Here is a 21,943-nt window from a genome sequence, read left to right as displayed (position 1 = left end):
ACCGTATGAACCAGGGTGATGACAGTGTTCTGTCTACAGTGCAGAAGACCCTTAATTTTTAGGTTTGTCCTTTAAAAACCCACCAATTTTGTGTGTTTCAGCAAAGACTTCTTATGCTTCAGTGGTTTTAAATTTCTTTAAAACTTAGACAGGAAACACTTGCTTCTTGAGTACGCTTCTCTTCAGCCATTTGCCTGAAGTTTTCAAGTCCCTGAGACATGCAGATTGACCATGCCTGCCAACCTTTGGTCTGTGTGCACCTCGTGCCAACTTCAGTAGTTTTTCAACATATTCTTAGCCAAGGTGATAAAAGTGACCTAGCCTGTTTCTTTGCAGGGAAAAAGCTCACCCAAGAGGCAGTCTCTCAGCAGGACCTCTGAGGGGCAGGAGAGCTCTACCACGACACCCAAAGCTGTGGCAAAAAAATGCCCCTGCAAAAAAGCCAAGCAGGATGAGAAATCCTTGGAGAGTGACGAAGACAACAAGGAGCCAAAGAAACCCAAAACTGCTCAGACCAAAAGGACACACAAGTCAAAGTTGACTACAGGCAGCCAGGAACAAAAGGCATCTAGTAATGAGGAGAGCAGCTTAGCGGAAAAAGATGTGCCAGTCAGGCCCAAGAATGATCGTCGAAGACAAGTGGCCTCCAAAGTGTGTTACAAAGAAGAGAGTGGAAGCGATGAGGGCAGTGTTTCAGACTTTGAGGTTTCAGAGGAGGAGATTGATGTCTCTGATGAGGATTTTGAAACTGTCTCTAAAAGGCAGAAGAGGTCACTGGGCTCCCAGAAGTCAAAAGTAACAGCTATAAAAAGCCCAAAAACTGAGACTTTGGATTTGAGGCTGTCCAAAAATTCATGTGGAGCTGAGCGTAGGCCAGCAAAAAGTACAGCTCCAGCCTTTCCTCAGGCACAGAGAAAGAGAAACAAAATAATTTCTAGTGATGAGGATGATGGACAGCAAGAGAAGAGGAAAGCGTTGGGCACAGACCAGTGGCTGGAGGTTTTCCTTGAACATGAGGACAAGTGGGTGTGTGTAGACTGTGTTCATGGCAACATTGGCCAGTCCCAGCTGTGCTTCACGTATGCCACAAAGCCACTTTCCTACATTGTGGGATTTGACAATGATGGGAGTGTCAGGGATGTGACTCAAAGATACGACCCAGTGTGGATGACTGCAACAAGGAAGAGCCGTGTGGACCCTGTGTGGTGGGAAGACACGCTGCAGCCATATAAAAGCCCCTATGTGGAAAGAGACAAGAAGGAGGAAAATGAGGTAAATGGCAGTAGGTTATTCAGGACATTTAGTGCCAGGAGTCCAGTTCTTGGATTCTCATTGAGACAAAAGTCATTAAGAATCTTTCCATGAGGAAGGAAGTTTGTATTTGAGCTTGAAAAGTTCATATTGAGCATGTTTTAAAAGGAATAGACAATGATAGATTAAAATACTATCAAATAGAGAGTGTTCAGAGAAATTTCTGTAGCAAAAGTACTGACAGCCTATGCTGGAAACTTCCTAATGTGGTTTCTGTACAGTTTAGCATTACCCTTCTTGGAGTCTTTAAAATACATAGATCTGGGTACACATCTAAGTAGCTATTTGCAACAAGAATGCTTTGGTCTGTTGGCTCATCTGATTAAGTTTCTGTTGTTTTTTTCCTTTGATCCATACTATGATCATTTTCTTACAAAGGCTAGTGCAGGAGAGTTGGGAAATCACTCTTCCTTGTACAATTCCTACAGTTTCAAGTTAAGCTTCAAGATCAACCTCTACCAACAGCAATTGGAGAGTACAAAAACCACCCTCTTTATGCACTGAAGAGGCACCTGTTGAAATACCAGGCGATCTATCCGGAGTCAGCTGCTGTCCTGGGGTACTGCAGGGGAGAGGCTGTCTACTCCAGGTGAGTTGTGCACATGTTGTCATGTGTGACTGATCTTTGTAACAAATTTAAGGGCTAATTTGTGTGAAAACCATGATGATATCAGCACTGGTTTCAGGCCACGTGCATGGACGGGGTGAGGCATTTAGCTGCTCAGACAGCATTTGCGTATCATTTAGATACAGCTTTTTTACCATTCCTGACGTGTGATTAACAGTTTGGAAGTCTCCTGTGGAGATACTTCAGAACTCTTATGGTTGCTTCCTTATGGCCTTTTTAGAGACTGTGTACACACACTGCACTCCAAGGACACTTGGCTGAAGCAAGCTCGTGTGGTGAGGATTGGAGAAGTGCCTTACAAGGTAAGAGGGTTTGACTTCTTCCTGTGAAACACATCTGCTACCAAAATCTTGCCATGCAAACCCAATACACATTTCTAAGCAATGGATACTGAAGCTGGGGAATAGGCATTTCTTTTCTCCCAGACCCTCCTCCTTTGATGTCCTAGGAAGGTCTGAAATCACTGGCAGCTTCTTGTGGTGGTGTTACAGGCTTGGTCATTGTATTTGCACAGATGGTGAAAGGATTTTCCAACCAGGCGAGGAAGGCACGCCTTGCAGAGCCTGCAAACCAGGACAAAGAGGACCTGGCACTGTTTGGTCGCTGGCAGACAGAGGAGTATCAGCCACCTATAGCAGTGGATGGAAAGGTAGCAAGGAAGGCAGAGGGCTGGTGTTAAAGGAAGTGTTTTGTATGGAGCTGTGGGCTTTATTTTACCAGAAGTTGCATGTTTCAGAGGTGAGATCAGTCAGTAACATCTGGATTCAGGATGAAGAGTTCAAACATAACTGTACCCAGAAGGAAATGGTCAAAACTTCACTGAGGCCTTTCTTTCCTGATTACAAGTAATGAATGCTAGCAGTGCAGACTGCTATCTTTATGATTTACTTGATCTGATTTTCCTAGCCCATGTTTGTTTTGCTAATTCTCTGCATTATAGGCTGAGTAACACTGCCTGGGCAGAGAACATAACTAGGAGATAACCATGCAGCTAAAATCTAGGCTTGTGCCTTGTCATGTGAATATTAATCAAATACTGGAGTGGAATGTAGCAGGTCAGAAGGGAGAGTCCCTTGGTTACAGCAGGGATTTTCACCTCTGCAGAGAGCAGGAGTGTCACCGTTTCTCTTTAATTTTGCAATAACAGGTTCCTCGGAATGAATATGGAAACGTCTATCTCTTCTTGCCATCCATGTTACCTGTTGGCTGTGTGCAGCTGAGACTCCCAAATCTGAATAGAGTGGCACGGAAGTTGGACATCGACTGTGCTCAAGCCATCACTGGATTTGATTTTCATGGCGGCTACTCACACCCAGTGTACGTAAAGGTGTTTGTTGCAGCTGACAGATTTTGATGTCTGGCAGAAGTTGCATACCCTGTGTTAAGGAGTACCTGTGACGAGTTACACACTTAGATCCTATGAGACAGTTCTGTCAATATTCAGTAGCTTTTGGTTTGACCGGGTCAGCAGGCATTTGCTCCCTTTCTTTTTTCTTCTAGTAGCTGACAGAGGATTGTGTTCTCCTTCCTAGTACCGATGGCTACGTTGTCTGTGAGGAGTATAAAGAGATCCTCGTTGCTGCCTGGGAGAATGAACAAGCAGAAATAGAGAAGAAGGAGAAGGAGGTGAGAATTATTTTTGCAGCTTTCTTATTGTTACGTTTATTAAGTAAATTTCATTGAAACTATGGACGGTCAAACAAGGGCAGGCTATGTAAGCAACGGACACAGGGCTCTGGGACCGTGAGGGACTAGTTGCATCCCCCAGATGCCCCATTTTGGCTTGCTGTCTGCACTGCAGCGGGATGCAGTACAAGTGTGTATCAGTGTCTGAAGTGGTGCATACTCTGGAATAGTTTTCCACAGCTACTGGGAAACAAAAGTGAGGAATACACGTGTGAAGTTAAAGTTTTGGAGGTGGTTCTGGTGTAATTTACAGTCAGGGTGCACATTAGAGAGTGACAGTAATTCATATATTTAGCAGGTAATTGGACACCAATACATTTTACTCTTAAGAATCCTAGTGGCCTGTAGTCTTTTAATGTGACACATTTAAGTTGGCATGAGTCTTTTCGATAGCAGTTTAAAATCTTCAAACTTCCATTTTCTGTGGGCATAAATATATTGAAAGTTACAATAGTAAATTTTCCTCTTTTCAATAATAATCCCATACAGAAGCGCGAGAAAAGAGCTCTGGGGAATTGGAAGCTGCTGACAAAAGGACTTCTCATCAGAGAGAGACTGAAGCAACGCTACTCCATCAAGGTATTCTGATTCTCTATTAGTGATTTCCTTTTTATGGTGATATTTTTCTACCAAGACTTTTTTCCAGTCTTTCCAATGTGTTATGTTTCCAGCTGTAGAGAGTAGAGCTTCCAGAGTGCAGTTGCTCAAAAATCTTCTTTCCTGTTGTTAGCATGTGACTAGCAAGTAGTAAAAAAAACTACACCAGAAATTCAGTGTGGTTGTGTTCATGAAGATTCATTATTGTTTAACAAAAAATTAGTGTTTCCTAAAGCATCGATTTTTGGTATTATTTTCTGTTTCAACATATCCCCTTCCTAGATTTATTCCTCCAAGCCAAGCACATAGCTAACAGGATGAGAGCGAGCTGCTTTTTGTTACGAAGTCCAATGTTTTAGTTCTTAATTTTTTCCCCATTGAGAAAGGTGAAAAGCATGATTTTTTAAAGCAGGTTTACTTTTATTCTTCCATTAGCAACAATATTTTGCTTGTGTTGAAAGAATGCCCAGGAATAGAAATGCTGTGCTTTGGGTGAGAAGCCCAAACCGGAGCAACCAGCTTTTGTAATGTCATTCATTAAGTGTCACTGTGACAGAAGAGAAATCCTTTTAGAAAGATGTAGTTATGAGTGATTTCTAGAACAACTTTTCGGTTTTCTTGCCTTTTTTTCCAGACTGAGCCATCAGCACACAAGACAGAAAAAGGAGCGGGATTCTCTTCTGATGAAGAAGGAGGTCCCAGTTCAGAGACTGCAGTAGGGAATGCGGACATTTTGTGGCCCCAGAATCGCCAGTTAGAGAAAAAAAAAGAGGAGAAGACAACGAGAAAGAGCAAGAAAGAAAAGAAAGGAGAAGCAGCACAGTTGTTCCCCTTTGAGAAACTGTGATGAGAACAAGCTTTTCTTTCCCGTTTCCAGATGCAAGAACAATAGTCACAACAAAAGTATCCTTTGCCAGTTACGGATGAAGTCTTCCTGTGCACTTGTGTTCCTGAGCTATCAGGGACCAACCTAATTCAGTATCAAGAGTTTCTTTTGCTATCACAGGTAATTAGATTCATCCTTTTATCCTTGGACTTAGGAGAAGCAGATGTGGAGTTGTACTTTCTGAGATCCTTTTGTGCCGCTGGGGTTTTTTTGCTCTATTTTGTACCACTTGGCACTAATAATTCTGTTTTCTGAGGCATTCCTTTCATTAGCATTGTCTTTTCCCATTTTTCTCCTTTCTGCCTGCTTGCTCAGAACTAAAGCATGCAGCTGCTGTTTAGCAGTCTGTGCTGAGCTGGCCAAAGGATTGCTGACACCCTCTTTGATTCATACCTTATCCAAATCAGTGGTGAGGTAGAGCTCTGATCTTACTGTCTCATCATCACAGAAGGGGAAATACTTCCTCTAGGGCTAAAGAAACATTCAGTCAAGATTTGGAGGAATCTGAAAATTTACTTTCTAAAGAATACCTGCCTTATGTGAAAACTCAGTTTTGGCTTTTCAGCCTACAATCTTCCTTTAATTTCAGAAATCACGTGCATTAGAAGGGAGGAGCCCTGTCCTCATTTCAAACTTCAGGTTAAATATGTCTTCTTAAGTAATTTGAATATATACATATTTTTTTCAGTTTTGTTTTATCAAGACCACGTAGGTATGTTCTGGAGCAAAACATGTAAAACTGGCTGAGGGTCATTGTCAGAAACAAATTCCACTGAAACCAGGGAGCTCTTGTAAATGTTATCCAGTACCTAAGCATTTAAAAACTGTTGAGAGAGGAATGTTAAATCTGCACAAGCTTTTCCCAGTTTTGCAATAGAAATGCAATAGAAATGATGATCTGTCTTTTGCAGTACTTTACAACTAAATTACACTGACACTGTCTCTTCAAAAATAGAGGGGAATGTAGTCTTGTCATTGCTGGACATTGTCACAGAGGAAAGACTGAAATGCAAGAAAATGGCTTACATTTAATTATGTTCAGAAAAAACTCTATTTTTGTACTGTATTTGTAGAACAAAATAAAGTATGGAAAAAGAGGATGCTGTCTGTTACACCTCCGCCCCAGCCAGCTCATTCTACTGTAAGTAGCTCTGTTTCCCTGGAAGGACTCACATGAGGATAACACAGTGTAGTATTTCCAGAAGGCACAAACCAGGTCCCAGGCTATCCCAGAGCAGGCTGCTTGCAAAAAGGGATTTCATGCCGAGTTTTTAGTTTTTGCTACAGAACTCTAAAATAATAAAAAAGCAACCTAAGTTGGAGGTTTGGGGAGTAGACGTGACCTGTGTATAAGGCTTCAAGAAAAATTCAAAATCTTACATGAACTGGTAAAACTGCAGAGGGCCCAGAGGACATAGTTCCTTGTGTTAGGCATTGTGCCGATCCACAGGCTAGAGCCCAGGATGAGCGCTTTGAACAGGAGGGCCCACGCCCAGCTCCTGCTGGTATTGGCAATTTTTCATCAGCTTAAAATGGGAGCTGGTACCAGCTGTAGCAAAGCAACTCTGTCCTTCCTAACTTGGGACACTCGGCAGATGCAGAAAGTCTGTCAAGGAGTCTAGTGACTCTTTATCATCAGCAGAAAAAGAGACAGTAACATCTTCAGAGGGCAGGATCCTACTTGGGCCATGTAGGCAGCAGCTCTCCTAACTTGAGCATGCAAAAGGTGAAAGAGATGAGAGAGCGAAGCAGAATGGGAAGATGATTGACCGATCAGGTACATGTTCTGTCAGATTTTGGTAAGGAAGCAAGAGAAATACTGCCCGAGTTGCTTCTATAGAAACGTTTGTGTACATGCAGTAAAGGTGAGCCTTGGCTCCATCAGCATGCCTGGCCCGGGAAAGATGAAGTTCTTGACTGTGAAAGTCTTACTTTATTTTGTGTCATTCCTGTACAGATACTAGTATGAAATCAAAAGTATTTTAAGCTGTTGAATGCATAGGTAAATGCCCAGTCTCTTGAAAAATACAAGAGGCTGTACCCTGTCAGGTTGAACCAGATATTTTTCAAATAATCTTACGGAGGCAAGGAAGTTACTTAAGTAGTCAGTGATGGGGAGTAAAACCGTGGCAGGCTGGAATCAGCCCTTTGTCCCACAGGAGTACATAGACCAGATAACAGCTGTGCTGTTATTAGGAACTTGCTTCCTAAAATGGGGAAATATTTGCAGGGTAAACAAAACACAACTGTGTATTTATCTTGACCGACAGTAGAAAACTAGTTCATATGGAAGCTACAAACTAAGCTTCAAGTACCTGGACATAAAACTTGCAATACGTAAATGTAATTAAAAAAGAAACCTATAGACCAACCTTTTGAAAATTGTATTTTATTAAATGTTATTTTTGTAAATATACAAAAGCTCAGCACTTTCGTAGAAAATTGTATCTTCATCTCTAATATGGTAATGCTGGTTAGTTTCCTTCATCACTGGTAAATCAGCAGTCCAACACTTGGTTTTCTCCCCAGTGGAGTGCAATTCTTAGTTGATGGATCAGAAGTTGGCCGTGAGCAGCAGGAGGGCTGCACAGGATCTCTAATGCATGCCAGCTGTGTGCAGGAGACCACCTGCACTTCCTATAACTTTTCACTGTTTTTACCAGCAGAACCAAGCCACGAGATTGAATTGACAACAGTCAAATACCAGAAGACAGAAAAGAATTAGGGCTAATAAACTAATTACTACTTCAAAAAACATTTATGATTTGTAACTCAGATCTCTATTTCAGTACCATCTGTAGCAAACATTTGCTTCTATGTATGTTCAAGTTAAGTTCCTTTGGTACAGGAAACATATTTCTCCTGGTGGTCATAAAATGATTTCATAAATGAAAATGTTATTTTTGTACTGAATTGTGTATACTCACAGAGAAAAACCCACTCTAGTGTCGGGAGGGCACAAGGGGAAGCCAGAGTCTAGCTAGGTGGAGAGAGACTTAGAAACAGTACAAGATAGTCTCTAATCTCAAGTACTGGTTACAGCAGAAATATGTAAACATGAGCTTTCACAACACTGTAAGAAGCCATTCCTCTAACATGATACAAAGCTCAACCTTTAGGCTACTAAAGTCCTATGAAATCTAATAATGCAAAATTGTTTTCATTATTTAATTTCATGGAGTATGTTCATTGTCCTTACTAAGTGAAATCCAAGAAATGAACAGTATACACAACAAAAAAACTCCAAGTATTTTACAGAATATATACTCAATTATAAAAGATAATTGTGTTTCAAGGCAGCAGGTTTTATTTTTAAAGGTTAGTGACCTCTGAGTGTCCCCTTAAATAAGTGCAATTCGAAGTTAAATTTTTCAAATAGTTATGCAACAGTATAGCCCACACTACCATTTTGGACACTTAACTGAAAACAACTTCAGAGACTTTTAAAGCTGGGGGAAATCAATGCCTTCTGACAAATTAGCTCTACCTTAGAGCACTGCTAACCTGGCCACTCATTATTTCAAGTTACCTTGTAAATCCTCAGTCCAAAAGCATAGATTTTACATAAGTATTGTGTGAAATTTGACTGAGTTGTGTTTTTCCTTTGAACATAGACACTTCCAAATGCATGAGCCAAAGAAGCATATGTGACTGTGCACGTAAGAGGCAGCAGAGGAAGGGTTTGTCAGAGACAGGTACACACATGTATTTCCTAAGGACATCTAATCACAGCCCATGTGATGCAGCTGGCACACTCTCCATAATACACAAGGTGCCCCACCTGTCAGTGAGGACTTGCCAGTTCTCACACTGGGGGGAACTGGCAAGTGGCAATAGGTACAAATCTGTTTGTTCACTAACTTACAATCAATACAGATGCTCCAAAATGCTTTTTTCCCCAAAGTTGATGTCACTGACTTCCTACAAACATCATCCTGTAGTCGTATTTTCATAGCTAGTGTGTATCGACAACCAGACTCCAGTCCCCTCCCCAATGCTTGGTGCGCACCGCTGAGCTGTGACACGCTGTAAGCACGCTGCAGTAACCAGGAGAGAAATGCACTTGAAAAGTTTCTAACCAGGATTCAGTGCAAAACCCAATCACCCACCTCCTTCTCACTGCTGCTTCTTTGGTGGAACACGAGATTTCGCAACCGCAATTGGAACTACAGCGAGCAATCCGATCAGCAAAGCCCAGAGAGGGCGGTAGAAGAGCCAGCCAAGGGAGATGGTCAGGAGCGACAGTGAACTGGCTACGCAGAAGGCAAATGCTTTTAATCCAATGTTAACCAGATCTCTCACAACAGGAAACCAGTCCACTGCAGGAAGAATTAAACAAGGGATAAAACAGTTGACAAGACAGTATTTTAAAAGGAAGTCTTATTCATGCCTAGGATTTACACACTAACTATTGCAATCAAAAGACAGACTCAAATTATTTATCAAGAGCACTGGATAAGTCATTTTTTTCAGCAGAGTATCCTCAAGGCATTTGATAATTAAGCAACACCTAAATATGCAGGGCAACAGTATCCTCGTCTCTTCAGATAGAATGTAATCCAAAATCAAGTCTGAAGACTTGCCCAAGGCTTGAGAAACAGAGTAGACTGATAGCCTCGCAGCTATGGAACAAGTCTAGGGCAACTTATAAAATATGCTAGCACAATAAATCTCACAGTAGCATACATATGGATAAATAAGAAAAAAAAAATGAGTTCACAGCTACAAAGCAAATGGTAGCTTTGATGTCTCAACTTTACACAAGTTTGAGGTACTGTCCTGCTTTTCTGTAAGCTTTTATTCCAACATTTGTCTACGTTAAAAGGATAAACAAAAACTTTATTTGCTGTTTGTTCACAGTAGTGTAGAATAACCAGAAACAAAGACACATTACTATACAACTACTAATTAAGACCTGTTGGGGCGACCACTTTTGTATGGGTGTGGAAAGTAATTGGATTGCAGCACATTGAGTTAGACTGGAAAGAATCAGCCCATGTGCTTCAGCTTCTGATTATGGTAAACACTGGGCTGGGATCTTCTGAGACTGGCAAGAGATACTTGCATCTTTTTTTTTAATGCTCACAAAGCAGCCATCTGGTTCTGGGATCCTGTTTACCTGCAACTGGCTACAGTGACTTTCAGATCAAATCCAATCTGAGTTCAAACCTGATTCCTCTTGACCTCCAAATAAACTGCATATGTGAGCAAGAAAGGACTCTCTAGGGATTATAATCCTATTTCTAAATCATTTTACCTTTTTGCAAAAAACTTACCTAAAGTGTGAAAGATTCGGGTCATTAGGCTGATGCCTACAAACATTGCCAGCCAGCCTGCTGCACGGAGGGCCCAGGTCTTCATGGTGTTACTCTCATGCTCTTTCTGAAACACTTCCTGAAAGCAAACACCATTACACACAGCCTGTTTCTCAACTTCTTTTGAGATCCTCTCGATTCCAGTGCATTATGAGCAAATCAGAGCCGACAGCATTTTAGGACTACAAATTCGCTCAGAGAAGGAACACTGCAGCTCATTCTGCAGAGTCTTTTAGTGCGGTATCGCAGTACACTACAACAGATTTCAAAGTGCAGCACAACGGAACTAGCTTTTTTCTAAATTGGCACCTAAACAAGCGCCACTTGACACTCTATACCTGCAGGCAGAAAGCACACAATTTTTGCTACAAATGGATACATTCAATATTACTATGGAAAATAAGACACTAATAAGTAAATGTAATAAAGGAGGAACAATCTGACTTCATTATGTTGCCTTTTCTCTCTTCCTCCAAACAATATCCACTGCTGGCTGAAGGAAAGGTGTATGAAAGAAAGCAAGCGATATGCAGGGAAGAAAAGATGAGAGGTAGGTGTATATCTCATCAGGCAAAGCAAAGCAAAGCAACTATTTGCAAGAATTGTGAGTGAGATTTTTTCAAAGCGGGTTGTGTGCCACTCTGGCTCTATAAAACATACACATGAAGATGGCTAAGACATAATAAAGCATTTAATGGGAAAAGATGTGTATGAGTGCTTGATTACTTGTACATACAAGTACTCTACAAATTATTAATTTGTAGTGAGTTAATTTCCAATGAACTAAAATTCTATCTAATGAAGATTCAGAGCTCACAGTGGAGAGCTGATTCTACTGCTACTCTCTTTCAACTCAAAACAAATGCCTTTTTAAACAGCTTTTGGGAGTTCCTGTAAATTCCTGACATCTGGAATTTTTGCAGCAGGGCATGAAATAATCATTAATGGAAACAAACCTACTAAAAGGAGTAAATGAATCACCAAATTGCTGGAGCATGCAGGATTCATTTGAGCATAATGCTCTGCCTGAAGGTTCTTTCTCTGCCAGAATAGCAATAAACATTTCAAACAAGCCTAAACTCCTGTTATTAGAAGCTGAAGAGAGGATAGGTCCTGTGGTTTGTTTAATTAAAGCCTGTTTTTTACTATTTTTACATACGACCTTTTCAAAAGCATGTCCTTGCATGTGTAAGTGGGAACTACGAAGGAGCAAATAAAAGCAAAATGAGAAGGCACAGAAACAGCCTGTAAAGCAAAGGATGTTCAGCAACAACACAAGGGGATTTAAAAAAAAAAAAAAAAAAAAAAAATCTACTTTAGCCACAGTTCCTTTTTAAAATTAAAAAAACCCCATCACGAGTAACTACAGCCAAATTATGTACTGCTAGGAGGGGAAGCAGGGTATTTTGCTGCAACACAAAGAACATGCAGAAATCTGGAAGGCAAATACAGGCTATAACGTGTTGTCCTAGAAAAAGGAGAAAAAAGTCAATGTCTGTATTGAGTATCTCCTCCTCTAGATCAGGTCTGAAGGAGAATGAGAGCTTACTCCCCTGCTGCTTCTGCACTACCATCTCCAATTTTAACCCTTCATTAGTACAGTGTGGTCTCTCACCTCCACAGAGAGATCCCCAGAGTACAGAATCTGCAGGATATCTCCTGACTTGGTATGATATGGAACCAGCTGATCACCTTGCTGACGAGCAATCACAGTGACCTTGGGAGAAAGGGAAAAATATTTAATGTTTTCTGAGTTGGGAACAGAGTTTGCAAAACACAGAAACAGGTGAAGACTCACCTTATCAGCAGAGCCCAAATGGGGGTCATCTCCACTCAGACCTGCATAGAAGAACGAGACACGAAGGTCTCCTACCTACAAAAAGGAGAATACTGGAAGTCAAGAAAGATTTCTTTACAAAGGAGAATCACGGGAAAGAGAACTCTGCATGGGAACACCCTTTACGTATTAACAGTTCTTCTGAACATTTATGTCAAGCCAGATGATACCCAGAACAACTTCCAAGTGGTGCTTTTTTTCAGGCCTAGTTGATAGCTGAAACAGGATAATTCAAATGCTGTTTTGCAATACCCCCTCTGATTTACCTGCAGGAGCACATTAACACCAATGAGATCCTGTTCATCTCCTGTCATTTCATCTTGTGGCAGAGGAGGGCAGGCAGCACAAGCTGACAACAAGCTATTTCATTGTACTCTGTTCAGCACAGCAAGGCAGAGGCGGAACCCACCTCCCAGCACCATCTCGTGTATTGCCATTTAAAGGCATGGCAGACTCAACAAAACAGAAGACAGAAAAGCAGGATCAGAAATCTCCTACAAGAGAAGCATTCGTGCTGAAGGACTGTACTAAGGGTGTGATCCTATGTGATGGTTTGCACTCCAATTTCTACATGTTTAAATAGAAATGAAACACACCCAAACTTTCTTTTCCACATAATAGTAATCACTGCTTTGGTTTATCTTTCTCATCTTACTTCTGGGCGCCTGGGGTTCTCACTGTGGTAAAAGTAATCTCCTCCGCGGGTAACATCAGCATGTGGATCCTCAAGGTGTGACAAGCTCAACTGCTTGAAGTCATCAATTTTATCCACAAGACCTAAGCAGAACAAAGAATCAAGCTCAGGTCCAGTGTCTAACTTGGAACAACCAATTTGCTGGCTGGCTTCCCGATTATCACTTGAAATGACCACACAGTGGAAAGAACTAAAGTCCACTGCTGATGCAACAGCAGACACAAAGCGAGTACAAAGCAATCCTTACCCTTGGAAAGAATGAAGCTGCCAACCTGGACGTTAGGAGAAACAGCAGTGAAAGACTCCACAGCCATGGCACTGAGGAAGAGAGTCCCTGATTAGTCCCAGAACTATGATCAATCTCTTGATTTGCAATATGTAACACTCAGCACAAAAAAGGTACTATGTCAAACATGAGGAGAAACTCAAAGAGCTAAGCGGCTGTCATGATGTGAAAAGAAACTGTGTCCAGCATTCATACTCTTAGAGCCATTAAAATAAGTTAAGACAAGATATGACTGTCTCATCCCTTGGCCTGGGCTTCCATTCACATCATAGGATTTCTGTACTAGTTTTTTCTGTACTGAACCTATAATGGGCTGAAATGGAGTTCAGCTCTTAGGAAGCCGTTCATTGGCGACACACAGGTTTTGAGTGACAACGAATGAATCACATTCCTAGATTAATTCCTGCAGCATTTAACTACATGCATAAATGTACTTTATTTCTAGCCTGAATTTATTTAGCTTCTGCTGTCAACTGCTAGATCTTACCTGCTAAATTAAGAAACCTAGATCATAAACTTTCTCCATATAAAGCTACTTCTACATTCTGGCCAAGTTAAATTCCAAACTCAGGAATCCTTTACTTCATTCTCATAAGTGGTACTACTAGAATCTCCTTGGCAGTAAACAACAGATTTTATTTTCACAAATGTCTAAGTTGCATAAAAAGATGGATAGGAGGAAGGAAGAAGACATGTAGTACACACTTAAAATAGAGTCTCATTAATGCTAGGCATGAATTCTAAAGTTCATCATGTCTACATACACCATTCTGTCTCACACAAGGATCCATCACAGTTATGCTCAGTCTCCTCTGTTTGTACCAATACACTCAGATGAAACGTTCTTAGCTGCAGCACTTTTTAAATTAGGTACTACAATAGCACTAAATAAAATATCTTTCTTACTCTCCACTGGAGATTTGCATTTACTGGAGAAGGCTTGGAGATTATTCCTTAACAAAAAGGTGTGCATGGGGAGGAGAGACAAAACAGGTATGTCATCTATGCATCCTTTTTTCCATTGTCTCTTATCTAAACAAGTCTGCTAGTTGGGGCTTATAAAAAATACATAGATCTTTGTCTTCCTTCCTTAAGTAGTACTTCCAAATAAAGGGCAGTGTATCTGGATGAGACCACAGAACCAAAACAAAGTTCTGGAGATTTTGCAATGTTCAAACTTATATTGAAATCCTGGTCCTACTATCTCTCTGACTGTATTTTTCACTCACACATAATGTTTTTTGTCAGATGGCATCCTGCAACCTCGGCAACCAAGCAGGTGCTGTGAGAATGACAAGCAATGTAAAACTTAGCATTAAAAATGGTACATTGTAGTGTAACTACAATGCTGCAGATGAGAGATGTATGAAATAAATTATATATGGGTGATTGCCACAAATAAGCCTGTGAACTAATGCATGCTAGCTTAGAAAAAGCAGCATACAAGTGGTGTGACAAACTCATGGGATGCCTGCTATTCTAACCCTGTATTTCTAATAGAAGAAAGAATTAGTAATAGGCTGCACTAGCAGACCATAACAGTCAGAGAGGAACCCACCCAAGTTGTCCTACATGAGAACCACACAGTCCAGGGGTAATACAGTAATAGGCTGATGTCCAGCCATTACTAAAGCACAGCTTCATTCTGGTTTCACCAGGCAGCTTTGAACTGCTCTCTAACTTCTCTATGCCTTAGTTCTCCCAACTGCCAAAAGACCAACAGTTTCCATCTACTGCACCGTGTCATGAAGATCAGTCATTTCACTCTCATCTTTGCTCAGACAGTGACAGAATCCAGAGGGACTGTGCCAGGTGGTAAATTACCTAGGGTTTTTGTGTCCAATTTCTCGATCAAAGTTTCTGCTGTTCACAACTTCCGATTTCCACTCAGTATCTAAAAAAAAATGATATAAAGGTTGAGAAAAAGACAGGAAGAATTGCCCCTCAGATCATAGTTACTGAAGACACCTCTCAATCAATTAATCAGTTCCAAGTTACACTTCTAGTAGTATTGTTTACGTCAAGATATGTATGTGATAGTCGCTACTGACATTAAATCCATCCTCCTAGCATATTAACAAGGAATATCAGCATTTAGGAAAAAAAAAAGGATTTCAGGGATAAAATTGTAACTGAACTTTGCACAGTGGGACCCTTCTGTTGGCATCTTCCAGGATCAGGTTTTGATTCCTGGCTCCACTCTTTGGGAATAATCTGGTTTTGTAAGGAAAAGCTGTGAGGTCTGCTGGAACTAGCAGTTTTCAGTGCAGTCAAGCAACAGATAGAGATGGTACCTGTATGTGTCACTATCAAAAATGCATAATGCCGCCTTTGTTTGGGCCACAGCAGCGTTCCCCCATCCCCAGAACAGACTCCAGTAGGTTCCTTATAACTCCTAAAAAACTAGAGTCTCTTGTTTGAGTGGCTTCAACATGAAATATAGCTTGCTTTACTTCCATGAAGGAGTAGAGAGGAAGGAAAGGGAGTTTGGTTAAACGGTGAAGTAGGCATTCTGCTGTATTGGGTATGTGACAAGATTTTGGTAGTGGGGGGTTAGTACAGGGTGTTCTCTGTTGGAAGAGGTCAGAGGCTGCCCTGTGTTAGACCTTCAGTGAAGTCTGGGGCACTTTGTGAAAAGATTTTTAAGAAAAGGCAGAAAACAACAAATGGGCAAGGGAGGGAACAAAAAGGAATAACAAACAACAGAGGGAACACCAAAGTCACAGAAGGAGGAGGAGATGCTCCACAGCAGAGCAGATATCCACTGTAGCATGGGAAGAGTCCATGCTGGAGCAGGGGAAAAATGTGAGAAGGAAAGAGTGGTGGAGAAAAACCACTACATAGCGACTGGAATCCTACCTCCACCCCCACACCACCTGCTGCCCCACTAAAGGGAGTGAGTGTAACCTGTGGCAGTAACAAAGGCAGAGGGGTAAGGGAAGAGGATCCTGGAGTGAAGTTGTGGAGCTTGGGAAAGAGTGAGAGCAAATGTGTTTTGCCGACACCCCAATCAGTAATTAAATATTTATTTTAACTGACAGTAAATTATTCTTCCCCACGTTGAGTCTGTTTTGCCCACGATGGTAACTGGTAAGCAATCTCCCTATCTTTATTTCAACGCACAAGCTCTCTCATTCCTGTTCTTCCCAATCTCTTCCCCAGTCCTGCTGAGGGAGAGAGTAAGCAAGCAGCTGTGTGGGCCTTCGGCTGCCAGCCAAGGCTAACCCACCACACCTAATAATATACAGACTTTTACTGGACACAGTCCATCAATCTTGAGAGGGCAGCTGTTTTTTTTAAATGGCATTTCTTTTTGTTCCCTGACACTGTAAGGCTGGTTTTCACAGCTCACAACCACTAGCTTTGCTCCTTATGTATCTCCATGCTGCAGTATGCCATGCTTCACTGACCCAGGGTATTTTTATGATCACACCCAGAAACTGCTGCACACTCACATTACACATCCACGTGCTTTAATCAGAGATAACTGAAGCACAGAGACCAACCTCCATATATACGATGACTCAGATTATTTTTCTGCTACTGGGTAGATAAGAACAATGTTCTCAGTTCTGCTCCCGCCAAAAAAGCATTTGGCAAAAACCACAGTGCACATCAGATGCTGCTTTGAACCTTGAGGAGTTTCAAGACAAGACCTTCTGTAGTAGTTGCTTGCTACCTGCACACCTCCTTTCACCTCAGTTACCTCAACAAAGGGAGGTCCTACCATTTGCTTAGGAAACAGAATTTTTGCTTATTTATTCAACAAGAAAATAGAGGGTTTATAACAAAAATCAAAATACACACACATAGAAGACTGAAGTTATGTGCATAAAAGAAAAGGGATTTTGTGTTGATCAACTTACTGTATGAATACTTTGTCTCTTTCTTAATCTCACCATTCTCTTCATATTCCCTGCAGAGAAAAGGGGTGGGATGAGAACCAAAACAGTGCACACATACCCTTCCTCAGGGCAGAATACACTTTACAAACGAAATGCACAGACAGCTCACTGGCAACACAAACTTTGCAAGTAAACTAACTCTTCTCTGAACTACCTATTCTGAAGACACAGATTCTCTGTACAAGGAGAAAACTACACACAAATGCTAAACAGCCACAACCCTTTTATTCCCATGCTGCCAATAAGGAGGTGTTGACTAGATTGATGTGGAATAACCAGCATTAAAGACAGTGAGACAAGCTGACCTAAACAAGTGTTTTACAGATGTTGCACCATAAGCATGTTAAAACTGAGAAGTTATTTTCCACACCTTCACAACCTCTGACTTTTTTTTTTTTTGTATAACACAAAAGACATTTGGAACGCGAGTTCTGTGGAGTCAGACCTACATAGTAGCTAATAACTTTTATACCACTGTCAGTAGAATTATTATTAAGAACAGCAATGTTGCCCTTCTGCTTTCAACTATTAGCAGAGTAGTTAACATCTCATTACAGTTTTATAAATCCCCTTGAAAAGATAACTAGATTGCAATGTTGCCTATTATAAACAAATCTGAGTGTCTCTAAAGCAACTAAAATTTACAGTTTACTTTCACAGCTAGAAATTAATGTTGGCTTTTGATTATTAAGGATAACAGGTAGCAGAGTCTTCTAAAAATTGATAAGTCACATCTTGATTTAATTAAGTACTTCAGTTTGCACTCATTTGAAGTACCAAAGAAATTAAGAGATTTCCCTCAGTCATACGTCAAAAAGTCTCAAGTGTCCACAAGTCTAAGAAAAGAATCTGACTTATAGATTCAATTGGATACAATAGGGGTTTTTGATTGCTTTGAAATATTCTAGTGTATGTTAGGCTATAGGTATCAACCAGGCAGTTTCTGGGTCAATGGATTTATCAGAGTTTATTCTGGAATTCGTAACTGAAATTGTTGGGTTCACTTTTCTAACAAAAGTTAAGACTGCTTTGGGAGATCCAAAAAATACCCAAAGCCAACTGACCAACTAAAAAACCCCAACAAGTAAACCACTGTCATTGTGGAAGAAAGGAAGATAGCCAATGGAAAACAGGATGAAATTTCTGGATTTAGCAAAAATCTTTTTGTATTTCCATTTTGAGGACAGTGAAAAAATTTGGATTGAAGGTCCATGATCAAGTTTTAGAGGATGGCAGCAGGACAGGCTTACAGGATGCAGGGAAAAAGAGGATTATGAAGTTTTATTCGAAAAGATTCAGGAACAAGTATTTTGGGACAATGGTTTTGATTCTGCTAATCAACTAGCAAGCAGAGAGTATTATCGGGGTGGAGTTACAGAAATCGTGATGGGCAGAAAGTACATTAATAAATAAAAGAAGCTTTAGGAACGTTAGAAAGGACAGAAATCAACTGAGTCTGTGGGAAAAACACAAGTGTTTTTTTTTTTCTTTTTCATAAATTGGTAAAGATCTTTGAATTCTGTTGGCAACACATACAACAGAAAAGAGGTCAATGGGCTCTGAGATGGCACATCAGACAACAATAATGAGAACAAAAAACCACAGCTGCAGCATGGAGGCCAAGGAACCCCATATGAAGTTATACAAACTCAGAAAGTGGAAACATTTGATAAAAGACCTTGGATGTTACCCGCATTTTAACAGATGCAAAAATTCTGCGGCATTGGCCATCTCAAGACCTGACATCTCCAATGAAATTAAAGTGACTCTCTAAAAAACCCTAAGAGCTCTAGAATTCTTCTAACGTAAAGACTTGGGTTTTTTTTTTCTTTGGGGGTGGGGGAGAAATGAAAAGAGTGATGGGATCCTGTTAATACACTAGCTTTATAAACAGCTTTTAAAGATTTCTCTCACTTACGTGGAATCTTCATATTCTACCCATTGGTACATTTCCACGTTACGCTTAAGTTTGACAGCCTGGATGGAGAGCCCATAGCTGGGATCAAACAAAGGCTATTTAAAAATTAAAGAAAATACAAGTCAATAGAAATGCTGTATCTCACAAACTCAAACACTGTACTTTCATCATCAAACCCATTTACATACCTCACTGTACACAGTTAGTACTACGTTACATACAGCTGAATACAGAATAAATGTTATGAAAGACAGAAAGGAGCATCTCTTTATATCACTGTTAAATCTGACCTAAAGAATCATCATAAAAAAATTATTGCTGTAGTGAAGAATAAAAGTAGAAATGCTGGCATGCCGGCTTAAGTGCGTAAACCCTAGGGAGATTTTGTTTTGCTGGAAGCTACTGCACTGTGTTACCTTCTGTAATGCAGGCTGACCATGGAAAACGACATCGCTACTGAAAAGTCAGAACTTGTAGAGCCTCTGTACTGCTAGAGCCTAAAGACTTTACAATATCATGAATACACAACAGGTTCTCTATGCAAAGGAGAATTGAAATTATCCACCTAAGGCAGTCTACATGTCTTCTCCCTGGATATCAAATGTAATTTTAATTGGCAAAGACAATTCCTTCCCTCCAAGCTCGAAATACTCAAGATACTGCTTTATTTACCTTAGATGTACTCAGAGCGCCAGCTAAGTACACCAATCTCCCTTCATTCTGCTGAGACACACTGTGGATGCTATCAAGAGGGATCACAAGAGAAAGTCCCTCATCAAGAGATTTGGCTGTCCTTAAAGCTCGTCCCTGCAAACAAGAAAAGCAAAATCAAGTTGTGGAGAAATAAAGATACTGCAGTATTTTGTGTAAAAGTTAGCAGACAAGTGATCTGAAGACTACAAGGAATGCTTGTATATTCAGCCTCAAGTCATATTCTTGAAACATGCTTGTATTTCTACGCTCCCTTTCTCTGCCTGAGTTTGGGGCCATACTTCTTACCCATGCAGCATGACCATTAACACTGACCAAGCTCCTCAAACACACATAGATTATTTCTACAAGGGTCTAAATTTGCTCTTCACCTCTTACGTTGTTTGTTGTTCATGAACAACTGCAAAAATTATGCCAATTATAGCCCTTTTTCCATAGACTCACACAACTACTTGGCAGAAGTTTTCTTTACCTTACCATCATGTTATGGTGTGCTTTTTCCTGCAAAATCACCGAAATGGGGAGTAGCTATCTTTCCTCTTGTAGAAGTATAAAAGGAAGTCTTAGGTGAAAATTCACAGAATTCTGCTCCCTCACTCCAAAACTGCCAAAAGCATGTATCTGTGCAACAGCAGGGTGGCAGGATTCCCAGCTTACTTTAATTATTTTTTCAACCTAAAGCCATGACGTAAAACAACACTGAAAATAATTAACACTCTCAATTTTGCAACACGGAGCATGAATTCCTTTATCACCATTACAGTGACACTAGAAATGAGGACCCTATGTTATCCAAAGAAACGAGAAAGACTGGAATGTGGCTGGCTCATACAACCCTCTTTCAATAATACTACAGCCTGTTTCTACATCAGCTCACAAGTTCGGATCTTATCCCTCATCACATGCTGCCATTGTGTCTACTACATTCAGTTCTACAGAAACACTACCTGTCGCCCTGTGATTTCACTCTTCTGTTATATCCCAAGCATAAGCACCAGGATTTCCAGACATAGCATCTTCTTCTGATGGATGAAGTAATAAAGCTTTAACATGACCTTTTTGTTAAGACTATAAATGCAAAACTAGTTGAATGTCAGCTCAACTGTGACATTTTAAAGCAGTGTATAAACACTGACAGTATTTCACTTACTTCATTGGTAAAAAGAAGGTAGAATGACAGAAGAAATGCCACAAGTCCCATCAGCATGCCTCCAGAAGTCTCACTGAGCCTCTCCAGGAACCCTGGTTTGGACTCACTTGTGATTTTAACATGTTCTTTTCTGCTGCCTGTGTCAGAGAACTGTTGGAGATAAACCAAAAAATGCAATATTGGTGTGAAAGGAGAAGGCATTCTGTTTCAAAAGATGTCTTTTAGCTCTGTTAATACTGCTGCTCTACAGAGTAGCACCTCCCATCTTGGACCAAAACCTTCCCACATTTATTAAATGCCTCACCACACTTTTGATACCAGAAATACAGTAAACAAATAAAACTCGAGCTTAATGGAAAAAACAATTGCTATTATAGTGGTTCAGCATGTTCCTTCAAGCTCTCTTCAGTCTGTCTCTAGGTTCCGTATTTGGCATCCACACCCCACATTCAGGCCATGACAAATTGAGTAATACTCCTGAATTCCAAACCAGCTAAAACATAGCTATAAATAACAAGTTACATTTTACTTCACCAGTGGCAAGTGCTTGCGTACTTTAAAATAACTGTATCTAGAGTAATGAAAAGAGGTAGTGTAAAACAAAATTGCTATTGCTGTCCTAGCCAGTGCCACATTAAAGCATGACAGCCCACGGGCTTATCTCTACGTAGGCTGTGGGGAATAACCAAGAATAAACTTCACATTAGCACACGTAGCCAAGAGGTGAGGCTTCTTTTACTCATCTCGAGGTTCCAGACAGGGTATGACTGCGGCCCCTCCGCGGCACCGGGCCCCTCGCCTCAGACAGGGCGCCCCAGGGGAGCGGCCGGAGCGGGAACGAGCCGACCCAGGGGAACCGCCACATGCAGCGCGGAGCAACGCCAACACCGGCCCAAGCAGCACTCACATTCCTCGACATCTTGGAACCTCCCGCACCGAAGCCGCCCCAGGAGCCGCGCACCAACAGCCGCCCGCAGCCGCGCCCTCCCTCTCCTCAGGGCTCGCCCGGCCTTCCCGCC

At 41.0% G+C, this 21,943-nt stretch overlaps 2 protein-coding genes across 5 annotated transcripts in view; one reads left to right on the top strand and one right to left on the bottom strand.

Annotated features, from left to right (window-relative positions):
- XPC (XPC complex subunit, DNA damage recognition and repair factor) overlaps positions 1-6,205 on the top strand; it is a 12,831-nt gene extending 6,626 nt beyond the window's left edge. For 2 of the 3 annotated variants that reach the window (XM_042799318.1, XM_032994887.2), the window contains exons 9-16: positions 337-1,272; positions 1,740-1,900; positions 2,160-2,241; positions 2,454-2,588; positions 3,087-3,256; positions 3,472-3,565; positions 4,115-4,204; positions 4,857-6,205. In XM_042799318.1, the coding sequence (XP_042655252.1) occupies positions 337-1,272; positions 1,740-1,900; positions 2,160-2,241; positions 2,454-2,588; positions 3,087-3,256; positions 3,472-3,565; positions 4,115-4,204; positions 4,857-5,069 (1,881 nt within the window). In that variant the 3' untranslated portion in view covers positions 5,070-6,205. Of the gene's footprint in view, positions 1-336; positions 1,273-1,739; positions 1,901-2,159; positions 2,242-2,453; positions 2,589-3,086; positions 3,257-3,439; positions 3,566-4,114; positions 4,205-4,856 lie in introns of those variants that run through there. The other variant, XM_042799319.1, reaches the window with a different exon arrangement.
- TMEM43 (transmembrane protein 43) lies at positions 3,437-21,943 on the bottom strand. Of its 2 annotated transcripts, XM_032994888.2 has the most exons (13): positions 21,832-21,943; positions 20,925-21,074; positions 19,736-19,870; positions 19,064-19,158; positions 17,107-17,156; positions 15,065-15,134; positions 13,202-13,272; positions 12,916-13,037; positions 12,222-12,296; positions 12,039-12,140; positions 10,385-10,502; positions 9,218-9,427; positions 3,437-3,522 (listed from the first exon to the last, which is right to left on the bottom strand). In XM_032994888.2, exons 1-12 carry the CDS (start codon positions 21,841-21,843, stop codon positions 9,225-9,227), a joined length of 1,203 nt encoding a protein of 400 aa, XP_032850779.1. In that variant the 5' UTR covers positions 21,844-21,943; the 3' UTR covers positions 3,437-3,522; positions 9,218-9,224. The 2 variants fall into 2 exon arrangements, with proteins under 2 accessions (XP_032850779.1, XP_042655254.1); XM_042799320.1 differs by lacking the exon at positions 3,437-3,522 and having other exon boundaries at positions 7,482-9,427.

This window comes from Tyto alba, unplaced genomic scaffold (genome assembly GCF_018691265.1).
Source record: "Tyto alba isolate M040663 unplaced genomic scaffold, T.alba_DEE_v4.0 Super-Scaffold_3, whole genome shotgun sequence".
NCBI lineage: Eukaryota > Metazoa > Chordata > Aves > Strigiformes > Tytonidae > Tyto > Tyto alba.
Note: the sequence above shows the minus strand (reverse complement) of the source record. Positions and strands in the feature narration are given on the sequence as shown.